This window comes from Salmo salar, chromosome 02 (genome assembly GCF_965601325.2).
Source record: "Salmo salar chromosome 02, fSalSal1, whole genome shotgun sequence".
NCBI classification, from domain to species: Eukaryota; Metazoa; Chordata; class Actinopteri; order Salmoniformes; family Salmonidae; genus Salmo; species Salmo salar.
The window spans coordinates 33,091,967-33,104,463 of record NC_138292.1 but is presented as its reverse complement, the minus strand read 5'-3'; the positions used below and the strand labels follow the sequence as shown (position 1 = coordinate 33,104,463).

Below are 12,497 nucleotides of genomic sequence, written 5' to 3'. Positions count from 1 at the left end.
GATGTCATTGGCGATCAAACACAGTTACTCTATCATTACTAAATATCAGTTTCATTTTCTCTGAAATCTTCACTCTCTTATTTGGGGAGAAACCTGGCAGGCATAGTGACCATATCTTGGTTTTAAACTCTTTAAATGGGCACATCTGATTTTTGCGCTATTTACCGGAACTTTCAGGATAAATATGAATTATTCCCAATATTGAAACTTGTATGGAAAATATGAATCCCTACTGTTAAACTATGCTACACACTGTAGTATCCCTCGATCGTGTAGTGTTTACTATAGAATTTTGTAGTATGCTGTAGAATACTGTACTACACACTGGTATTCCCCTCGATTGTGTAGTGCTTACTATATAATTCTGTTGTGTACTGTAGAATACTATACTACACACTGTAGTATACCTTAATCATGTGTAGTAGTTACTATAGAATTTCTACCTACAGGTTATGGAAATGTTTTAGTATTTGTCCAGTAGGTTTCCTCAAGGACAAAGCCACCAATTCCATGTCAAAGATAATAAAACTAAAACACTATAGTAAATACTATAGTATTTTAGGCTTGGGCAGTATACCATATACTGGGGTATTTGGAAATAGCCACAGGATGGTTTTTCAATGCTGTCAATATCTTTGAAACTATTTATTATCATTTTTTTTATACATTTGAAAATGTGTAGCTACTTTTTAAGTAAGGTACCTGCAGTCAACTTGTGTAATACGTTAGGAGATAAAGCAGGTTGCGTTCTTCATTTCACCTGTCACATTATTTTTCATTATGAAGTTTACTGGTAGTCCCTAATCACATTGTGTTTGTTTACAAGCACACAATGACTAGAGACTGGAGCCTTGTGAGTCACACACTGTTGCGCAGCACACGTCAGGTGATCTAGTTACAGTATGGAATTCACAACTAAATGTTTTACAGCTAGATATCTTATAACTATTAAGTTAACTGTCTGAAATATGTTCAATACTCTATAGTTGGGCATTTGCTTTGCTAATTTAGTAGCTAGTTATCTATTAGCCAGCAGATCCAAGCCGCTTGCTTATAGCTGCACTAGGGTCAAACAGCATTCCTGTGTAGATTAAAATGTACCTCAATCCAGGGATGAGAAATGTATTGTACTCCTAATTGTCCCATTGTCTTCACGGTGTAACAGTTGAGCTAATGGGACAATTCGGAGTACAGCACGTTTCTCATCCCTGGATTGAGGTACGTTTTCTGAGCCATATCTTGTGCTGACTCCGTGATGTCTTAATATACACAGGAATGCTGTCTGAACCTAGTGCAGCTGTAAATCAGCGGGTAGAATTTTCTGGCTGCCTGGTTATCCAGCTAAGTGGTTAGCTTCTTGCAAAATCAGCATTGCTAACCTTTGGATTACAGAGGCTCAATGGAGTTTGAAAATAGCACCCCTTCTGTTCAGTGCCGGTATTACAGAATATCCCGGGATGGTACAAGGTCGGTATGACAATCTGGATACCGCGGAAGTTCTAACTATAGAAATACTACTGCATTTATACTATAGTGAATTGTAAATACTACAGTCATGTCCACAAAAACACTACAGTGTAAAGTCAAACACTACAGTGAATACTATAGTATATAAATATGATAATACTACAGTATTTACAGAAAGTATTCAGACCCCTTGACTTTTTCCACATTTTGTTAGGTTACAGCCTTATTCTAAAATGTACGAAATTGTTTCTTTCCCTCATCAATCTACACACAATACCCCATAATGACTTTTTTGCTAATTTATCAAATAAACTGAAATATATTTACTTAAGTATTCAGACCCTTTACTCTGTACTTTGTTGAAGCACCTTTGGCAGCGATTACAGCCTCAAGTCTTTTAGGGTATTGGTTAAGCTACAAGCTTGGCACACCTGCATTTGGGGAGTTTCTCCCATTCTTCTCTGCATATCCTCACAAGCTCTGTCAGGTTGGATGAGGAGCATTGCGGCACAGCTTTTCCAGGTCTCTCCAGAGATGTTCGATCGGGTTCAAGTCCAGGCTCTGGCTTGGCCACACTTTTGTTGGGTCGTGTTTCAGAGACTTGTTCCGAAGCCACTCCTTTATTGTCTTGGCTGTGTGCTTAGGGTCGTTGTCCTGTTGGAAGGTGGACCTTTGCCCCCAGTCTGAAAACCTGCTTCAGAGCGCTCAGGACTTCATCAAGGGATCTCTGTACTTTTTTTTTGCTTAACCTGGAAGCCAGCCACACCAATGTGTTGGAAAAAACACTGTACACCTTGAGACCATGTCAGCGTCCATACCCCCGGCCCGCCAGAGGAGTCACTAGAGGGACAAGGATATCCCTGCCAGCCAAACCCTCCCATAACCCGGACTCGAACCAGGATCTCTAGTGGCACAGCTAGCAACTGCGATGCAGTGCCTTAAACCATTGCACCACTCTGGAGGCCCTCTCTGTACTTTGCTCCCTTCATCTTAGCCTTGATCCTGACTAGTCTCCCAGTCTCTGCCACTGAAAAACATTTCCACAGCATGATGCTGCCACCACCATGCTTCACCTTAGGGATGGTGGCAGGTTTCCTCCAGACGTGACACTTGGCATTCAGGCCAAAGAGTTCAATCTTGATTTAATCAGACCAATTTGTTTCTCATGGTCTCAGAATCCTTTAGGTGCTTTTTGGCGAACTCCAAGCTGGCTGTCATGTGCCTTTTTACTAAGGAGTGGCTTCCGTCTGGCCATTCTACCATAAAGGCCTGATTGGTGGAGGGCTGTATAAATGGTTGTCCTTCTAGAAAGTTCTCCCATATCGACAGAGGAACTCTGGAGTGCTGTCAGAGTGACCATCGGGTTTTTGGTCACCTCCCTGACCAAGGCCCTTCTCCCCCGATTGCTCAGTTTGGCCGGGCGGCCAGCTCAAGGAAGAGTCTTGGTGGTTCCAAACTTCTTCCATTTAAGGATGATGGAGGCCACTGTGTTCTTGGGGATCTTCAATGCTGCAGACATTTTTGGTACCCTTCCACAGATCTGTGCCTCGAACTAATCCTGTCTCGGAGCTCTACGGACAATTCCTTCGACCTCATGGCTTGGTTTTTGCTCTGACATGCACGGTCAACTGTGGGACCTTATATAGACAGGTGCGTGCCTTCCCAAATCACGTCCAATCAATTGAATTTACCACAGGTGGACTCCAATCAAGTTGTAGAAACATCTCAAGGATGATCAATGGAAATAGGATGCACTCAAGCTCAATTTCGAGTCTCATGGCAACAGGTCTGAATACTTATGTAAATTAGGTATTTCTGTTTTGTATTTTTGTTGACTCCAATGCCTCCCATAGTTGTCAAGTTGGCTTGATGTCCTTTGGATGATGGACCATTCTTGATGCTTTGTCATTATGGGGTATTGTGTGTAAATTGCTGAGGATTTCTTTTAATTTAATCCATTGTAAAATAAGGCTGTAACGTAACAAAATGTGGAAAAAGTCAATGGGTCTGAATACTTTCCGAAGGCACTGTATACTATAGTATTTTTTTCATGCGGGGAGCTATGTAAGATTTGCCTGAAGATGGGGAGCATAAAGAAAATGTAAAAAAGCATCTAACACATTAACAAGTTCTACAGTAACTACACTGAACAAAAATATAAACGCAACATGCAACAATTTCAAAGATTTTACTGAGTTGCAGTTTATATAAGGAAATCAGTACATTTAATACATGTATTTAGTCTATTGATTTCATATTCCCGGGAACACAGATATACATCTGTTGGTCACAGATTTGTATTTTTTTTTAAAGGTAGGAGCATTGATCAGAAAACCAGTCAGATTCTGGTATGACCACCATTTGCTTCATGCAGCGCATCACATCTCCTTCACATAGAGTTGATCAGGCTGTTGATTGTAGCCTGTTCCGCTCTTCAATGGCTGTGCGATGTTGCTGGATATTGTCGGGAACTTGAACACACTGTCGTACAAGTCTATCCAGAGCATCCCAAACTTGCTCAGTGGATGACATGTCTGGTGAGTATGCAGGCCATGGAAGAACTGGGACATTTTCAGCTTCCAGGAATTGTTTACAGATCTTTGCATTATCATGCTGAAACATGAGGTGATGTCAGCGGATGAATGGCATGACAATGGGCCTCAGGATCTTGTCACGGTATCTCTGTGCATTCAAATAGCCATCGATAAAATGCAGTTGTTGTAAACAAATTTGTGCACAACATTTTAGAGAAATAAGCTTTTTGTGTGTATGGAATATTTCTGGGATCTTTTATTTCGGCTCATGAAACATGGGACCAACACTTTACGTGTTGCGTTTTATATTTTTGTTCAGCATATGTTCAAGAAACCAATTCATATTTTCTCAATCTGAGTTGTATATGTTCTGCTTAATTCTAATAACTAATTTACCCCCCCAATGCATGTTTCCATTGGCTGTCAAAACCCTTTGCCTCCTGTTTTCTCCTATCAGGTTCAGGACAGACCTGCTCCGCCTACTAAGCCACTTCCTCCTGACCCTGTCTTAAAACAAGCCCAGGTAACCTCGCCTAGGCCTGTGAGGTGATGGGTAGCTTGAAAAATGCTTGTGTGTGCGCGATGCAAAGAGATGCAATCTCTAACTTACTTCTCATTATTTATCTATAAGAATCCTCATGTTTTCTAGAACTAACATTCTGTCTTTATGTATGTGGAGTTGCAGTATTATAGCGAAGTCGTGTTTGTTCCTCTACTTTTTCCAAATATCCATCATTAGATAAGAAAGAAACGGCCAGCCCCCACCAAGCCCCTGCCCCCTGACCCCAGCACCCCTAACAACCAGGTACAGTCAGAGGTTGCCATTAATGAGGTCTTCGTCCATATGTAGTAACAGTTGTTGTTGTTCAGAGCTGTGGTTCCAAAATTGATTCTCAAGCAATCACCCTTTTTGTATCTGTTTAGAGGGCCATGCCATCACACTGTTTCTGTAAAATTATTCTATGAGGGGGTCTCCCGAGTGGCGCAGCGGTCTAAGGCACTGCATCGCAGTGCTTGAGGCGTCACTACAGACCCGGGTTTGATCCCAGGCTGTGTCGCAGCCGGCCGCTACCAGGAGACCCATGAGGCGGAAAACAATTGGCCCAGCGTCGTTAGGGGAGGGTTTAGCCAGCCAGGATCTCTTTGCCCCATCATGCTCTTGTGGCACGCTGACTTCTGTCGCCAGTACTGTGTTTCCTCCAACAAATTTGGTGTGGCTGGCTTCCGAGTTAAGGGAGCAGTGTGTCAAGAAGCAGTGCGGCTTGGTTGGGTTGTGTTTCGGGGGACGCATGGCTCTCGACCTTCGCCTCTCCCGAGTCCGTACGGGAGTTACAGCAATGGGACAAGACTGTAACTACCAATTGGATATCACGAAATTGGGGTAAAAATAAAGCATTAAAAAATATATATTCTATGAGGATATGACATCATGTCAGTCTGAATGGAAACCTGCATGTACAGGGTGACTTAAAAATTGATGTTGAAAACCAACCACAGCATTACTTTGATTATTTAGCATTACTTACTGGCATGGGGGAGCATGTTCCTCCTGGTAAGCACCAACAGTCGCCACAGTGTCTAATGCTTAACGGGTTTCATTAGGACAAGATTAACTCTCCTGTTTAGATGTGTAAATCTGTCACTTAGCAAAAGAACCCTACACATGAGCGAACTCTATCCCCAGCTTAGATCTGGAAGAGGAGCCTATCTGCTGAGACACAATGATTGAACAAGTTGACAAAGACCGTGGCTCCACACACCAGAGTTGTTCATCTCTTTATTTCCAATCACTTTCGTAAATTGTGTGTTGAATCTTCTGTGATGATGCCTATAAAACACGGTAGGCATTATTACATAACATTCAAATCTAGAGCTACATAGTTAATTAGCTGATGCTCTAGAATCAATGTACACTGAGTGTACAAACATTAGGAACAACTTCCTAATTTTGAGTTGCAATCCTTTTTGCCCTCATAACAGCCTTGAATCGTCGGGGCATGGACTCTCCAAGGTGTTGAAAGTGTTCCACAGGGATGCTGACCAATGTTGACTCCAATGCTTCCCACAGTTGTCAAGTTGGCTTGAGTGGGTGGTGGACCATTCTTGATACTCTCGGGAAACTGTTGAGCGTGAAAAACTCAGCAGTGTTGCAGTTATCGACCCACTCAAACTGGTGCGCCTGGTACCTACTACCATACCCTGTTCAAAGGCACTTAAATATTTTGTCTTGCCCATTCACCCTCTGTATGACACATATACACAGGTCATGTCCCAAGGCTTAAAAATCCTTCTTTAACCTGTCGCCTCCCCTTCATCTACTGTAAGTGGATTTAACAGGTGACAACAATAAGGGATCCTAGTTTTCACCTGGATGCACCTGGTCAATCTGTCATGGAAAGAGCAGGTGTTCCTAATGTTTTGTACACTCAGTGTATATTCCATACCACTGTTCCTCAAAAAGTATCTTATGGTCATTGGTCAAGTTGCTGATTTCTAACGTTTGGTCAGTGTGGGTAAATTCATCTCATCTGTATGGCTTTGAGGAGCACTGGTGTCAATCATCTTTCCCTCTTATCTACTTCCATGATTGGAATCTGTCTTGTCAATAGTAACGTAATGGATACTATTCCATTACTTTAGAGTGCATTTGTTACCTGCATGGAACTGAGCATGATGGCGAATGAATAGAGGTAGCTGTCTCGTCTCTGTGGTTTGCTAATAGAAATGATTTGTGTATTTGACGTCTCATTGCATGAGAATTCATCTGACGTTTGTTGTTTTTATCGTACAAAAAGCGAACATTTGAGTATTGTGACTACTCTGGAGTCTCATTCAGTTAGAATACCTGAATAGTCCCTTTCCTTTGGTTGGTCTCTTCACCCCTCTCTCTCATTCTCTCCATCTATTCCTCCTGTTCTTCTGTTTTCCGTCCGTTATTCTAGCCATCGTTGAGTCGGCCGGCTCCTCCCACCAAGCCTCTACCCCCTGACCCTGTGCTAACAGGCAGCCAGGTACCAGAGTAGCATGTAGACATGGCTGCATGTGGGCATTGGGTCTGATTGGTTGATTTATCTGATGAGTGGGGTGGGTTGGTTAATTGATTGTGGAGGGATTTAATGCTTGATTGTGTGGTTAACTGATGAGTCTATGTAGTTGATTGATTGGTTGATTCGATGGATTTAATTATTTGAGACAATGAATATAATCACACTAATCAAGCTTTAGTTCAGAATTGTATTTTATTGCTGAATTTACAGTTATGTGCAAATGCAGATTAAAAAAAAAAGTACTTCATATTCACTCCCTTAGACAGAAGAGGAAGTGGCTCTAAAAAGTTGGTTATAAAAGAATGCACAGCTAATCTATGGCTATAGCTAATGGCAATGTTAGTAACTATTTGGAGAAAGAAAAAAAAATGGTGAAATGTGCATTTTTAACTGCATTTTATTCATGTTGATACTTCATTTGCATATTAAACCATGCTTAATATATTGGTGTAGTGTAAATACACTCACTGGTACAGCACCCCATTCACGAAAAGGGATCGCTTCTACAGACTGTGAGTCACGTGGCCGTGGCTTTCTATATAAAACAGGCATCGAGACATTCAGTTACTGTTTGATTGAAGGTTAGAATGGACAAAATAAGTGGCCTAAGCAACTTTGAGCGTGGTATGATCGCCGGTGCCAGGCGCACCGGGTCCAGTATCTCAGAAACAGATGCCTTCCTGGGCTTTTCACGAGTGTCTAGGGTTTACTGAAAATGTTGTGACAAACAAAACATCCAGTCTGCGGCAGTCATGTGGGCAAAAAAAAGCTTGTTGATGAGAGGTCGAAGGAGAGTGGCAAGAATCGTGCAAGCTAACAGGTGGGCCACAAACAGACAAAAGGCACAGTACAACAGTGGTGTGTAGAATAGCATCTCGGAATGCACAACTGGTCGGTCCTTATCACGGATGGGCTATTGTAGCAGACGACCACACCGGGTTCCACTCCTATCAGCTAAAAATAGCAAGAAGCGGCTCCAGTAGGTACGCGATCACCAACACTGGACAATCGATGAGTGAAAAAACATTGCCTGGCGTGACCTGCGCAGTCCCAGACCTTAACCCAATAGTGCATCTTCGGGATGAGATGGAACAGGCTGTTCGCAGCATGAATATACCACCGTCCAATAAGCAGCAACTGCATGATGCCATCGCCTCAGCATGGACCAACCTTGTGGAACGTTTCTGACACCTTGTAGAATGCCCAGAATAATTCAGGTTCTTCTGGAGGCAAAGGGGGGTCCGACCCTCTACTAGATGTGTGTACCTAATAAACTGGCCGGTGAGTGTAGTTTGCATCACCCACGTACAAGCAGGCAACCTTCAACACATCAATATCAGCAAGTCGCATAAATTATTTCTAGTACTATTGGCAGAACAGGCAACTAAACCAAAAGTTAATCAATTAAATCTACTTTTGGTCTAGAGCAGGGATGGGCAACTCCAGGCCTCGGGAGCCATAGTGGTCACACTAGTTCCTCATCCCTAGCAAACACCGCTGATTTAAACTAATTTCGTTTTTAAACTGAAGATCATTAGTTGATGATTGGAGTCGTGTGTTAGCTGGGGCAAAAGGGACAGTAATCAGGCCCCCGAGGACTGGAGTTGGTCTAGAGCCCTCAATTTTCAATTGTCTTGTCTCTGTTACCTAAACTCTATGTGACGAGACAGCTATAATCAACAAAAATCATCCTGTGTCACACCTGGATTGTATTATATGTTTCTATTGTATTTTCTTCAGGCCCTTGTACCACCCAAAAAACCACCAGCCCCCAGGAAGTCCTTGCCTTCGGACCCCCCGTCACATCCCACCCATCCTGGGTACGCTGCATCTGGTGCCCCCATGCAACATGGAGCGAGTATAACTTCAGTTCCACCTGTTGGCCCTCCTGTTGCAGCCATCCCTACCAGGTACTTCAGTGACAGTATTTGTTCGGCTAAGTTGATGAATGTATAGATCTCAGATGAATGGGCAGATAGACACATACAGTTGGCGTTGTACAGTATTGTAACAAAAGCTGGAGGTGACCTTCTTTTCTGTCTTTTTATATCCCTCTCTCACATAGACGTGCCCCTTTACCTCCAGTACGGACGTCACAACCCAGAAAACTTAACTCGACACCTCCGATTTAACCACCAAAGACCCACAAAACCACTAGGATTCTCTTAAACCGGACCTGACAGCACGAATTGCACTGATTCAGCCAGGAGTTTTAATATGGAGACCCTTATAGGACGGCTCAGAAGTCTCCAAACGAAGGCTGCGTTTCACTCTCCCTGCCCCCCTAAACTATTTCCTGTTGTCTTCCTACTGAGAGACTGACAGGTGCCTTGGTTGGTTACCTGCCATGTTGGGACAGACTGGGACTCCAAGCAAAGCAGAGAAGGTCTGGAATGTTCAGTCGAGTTGATCCGTTGGCCATTGAGAAACTGGATGGATGTAGTTAAGTATCCGTCAAAGATGTAACACTACATGAAAACTGTGTGGCTTTTGACATTAACTGACCATTACAAAACGGATGTCTACACAGAGGATAAGCTCAATCAAGATTAAAGGCCCAGTACTGGTTTTATGGCACTAGCACATTTGAATATGCTCTGTGATGCTTCAGAATAGCTTATTACTCTTCAAATTATAGGTTGAAGCCCAAGTCATCCTCCCAATCCGACTGTGGCCACCATTTTGCAGTATTTTATTTTAAGTGGCTTGGCTAATGCAGGCCTCAGGAAACAAGTCCTGACCACCTCTTGCTCTCTTTCTGGAATAAAGAAGCATATCAACACTTTCATTCACCGCAATGATTCCTTTGATCTCCATCACAATGGTGTCATTGAGGGGAAGACCTTGCATGCAACCCTCTGACTAACCCTTGGGATGAAATGAGAATAGTGTCACAGAAACTTTAGTTGTTCTCGGTTGCAGAGCTGTACAACTAACTGGAACTGCACAACTGTAAATACCATAGAATTGGAACTTGCCTACTAGTTTTAATTCTACAATAAGGACTATTTAAAAGCCAAAGAGATGGATCTCTGGAGAAGTGAGGGGGGAAGTAGATTGAACTTTGTGAAACGCGAGGCCACTTCTCGAACACTGACCTACGTTGTGACAGAAGATCGGTTGCCTTTTATGTACCTTTGGTGATCAGTTGTGCCGCACCAGTGTTGGCCGAAATGAGTTAAGTGCACTCCTAGAATGTCTTTACATATTCAGTTGAATTAAAACCAAGCCATGGGATTCACTTCTTAAACTGGGGAAATGCACAGACTGAATGTACGAAGAAAAACTAGGCTCACACTTTACATTAAGTCACAGCAATGCCATGTAGTTACACCAAATATCATTTTCTCCGTCTTATTTCATGTAACTAGATTGGTAATTAATGTCAAACATATTTTGTCACTTATCCTTTTAGTGCAATTCAAGCATTGTTATGGTCCTTCTCTGCAGTTTGAGTAACTACATGGTATAAGGGGAACTTAATATAAAGTGTTATGATGGTCTGGAATAAACCACAATATAAGTATTACTACTCCTGAAGTGGTGGGCCACCTGTACAGGGGCTGTATGTCAACAGGAAACGGTATTGCTTTTGCCTGCATGTCATGAAAGTATTTCATTTCTAGTGAAAGATTGTTGTTTTCTATGTCAAAACGTTTGTTTGTCTTCTATTTAATATTGTTTAAAGTGATGAATTCCAAGCCTTATGAGTTTTAAGTTGATAACATACTCTTATGAAGACCAAGTGGTTGAATTTGAAAGCACTCCACGGCAACATGGCTAACTGTCTTTATACAGCAAATAGATGATTTTGTGTATCAATGATGGCTTATTTAGTCAACGAGAACAGCTAGCAGGTATGATAATTGAAATTGGTAACTGATACTCTTCATCCTGATTTGAAATCTGCCAATACTTCTTGGTCATTTGGATAAATGAGTACTGGTATGCAATATACATTACAAGCATTTCAGATCATTTGACTGTTAATTATTTTGATTAATTACTAAAGTTGTCAAGGTTGATTATGAAAACCTCTAAATGGCGCAGGCATGCACATGTGATTATGCCTTCCATCGGTCCATTTGATTTAGAATTTGTTAATGTCCTTTTTTGACCTTCTACTGACAATGATCTGTTCCAGTGTTCTGAACACTTTCCCTTTGGTTCTATTCATACGTCTGATTATCAGTATGAGAACACTCAGATGTAACATGAATTGTTACGAATTTTGCTCAATGCAATTATGGGATTGTCTTTATAGGAGACGGATCTACTTTGACTTCTGTCTGCAGTTTTCCTACTATCTCAATTGAGACATTCACTGCTGCTGAGGGAAATAAAACAGACTGTGGAAAAATGACTGGTTTTGTTGGCTGCTTAATTTTCCTCTTTAATTACCTATTGGGCTGACTTACCCTTTCACACAGTGATATCACAGCACTGGGTGTGCAACTAAGTTGAAACAAGACATGGTGCTTGGGAAGGAGGAAGGGGTTCACTGGCTGATGATAATGGCTTGCATGCCAATTTGATCTAATACATTCTTCTCATACATGGTGTGTGTGCATGCAGCCTGGATTTGCAGTGACTGGTTTCAGGGGATACAGATTAGAGAAATGATGTCATGTTGCTCTCACTTTAACACAGAAGGAAACAACATAAATAGAAGGCTTGATTCTGAGAAGTCAGACTTCCTCTGAACATTTGCAATGAATTGTGAAGTTGTCTTATGGGGAAATATGTATTTGTCTATCTCCAAGTAATGGAAGATGAGTTGGTTTATTTTGGTTTGTAATTTCTTGAAATGCTTGCCTACAATATTCTTCATCTCTGTTGTTGCTCATGTCAACCCTTTTGGATCCGTAAGTCTAAGTTTTGATGAAATGGCACGACTGCACTACGCACCATTCACCCTTCCTTGCACACAGTTGTAGAAAGTGTGTTGTTCAAAACCTATGCTTGTGTACTTAACACTAGAAAAACTGGGCCTCAAGGGACCCCACTTTGAGCCAATGAGGGGTCATTTTGACTGCAGCGTAATAAATACATTAAATATATACTATCGGAAAAATTAGAATGTGTGTTTATGAAGGCCTTGTGTAACGTCACAATACGGAAATTAGTTTTTCCTCTTTAAACTGCTTATAATACATTGTTCGCTAACAACATTCTGTTCGCTAACAAATGCTAACAACAAATGCATGACTTTAAAAATGGCAGAGATATTTAAATGAATAAACAGTTAAAATAACTGCTTCTGTGCTTTTAGTGTTAATGCAGGAATATTTTGACAATCTGGGCAGAGGTCTGCCAACCTCTGCCCAATGCACTTCCTGCCACAGAGGTGAGGTGATTGGTTGTCTTGGTCCACATCTCTGCCTACTCCATCCATCCCCCGTACCCCCTCCTACTTCCCAATGACATTGACAGTAATCACAAGTGGGTC

General features: G+C 41.9%; 1 protein-coding gene across 5 annotated transcripts in view; it reads left to right on the top strand.

Moving 5' to 3' along the window:
* LOC106580111 (disintegrin and metalloproteinase domain-containing protein 15) overlaps positions 1 to 11,411 on the top strand; it is a 30,762-nt gene extending 19,351 nt beyond the window's left edge. The window contains exons 21-25 of one of the 5 annotated variants that reach the window (XM_045702423.2): positions 4,459 to 4,524; positions 4,741 to 4,806; positions 6,944 to 7,012; positions 8,789 to 8,958; positions 9,114 to 11,411. In XM_045702423.2, the coding sequence (XP_045558379.2) occupies positions 4,459 to 4,524; positions 4,741 to 4,806; positions 6,944 to 7,012; positions 8,789 to 8,958; positions 9,114 to 9,180 (438 nt within the window). In that variant the 3' untranslated portion in view covers positions 9,181 to 11,411. The remainder of the gene's footprint in view (positions 1 to 4,458; positions 4,525 to 4,740; positions 4,807 to 6,943; positions 7,013 to 8,788; positions 8,959 to 9,113) is intronic. The other 4 variants (XM_014160805.3, XM_014160814.3, XM_014160824.3 and 1 more) reach the window with 4 other exon arrangements.
* Positions 11,412 to 12,497: the final 1,086 nt, after the last annotated feature.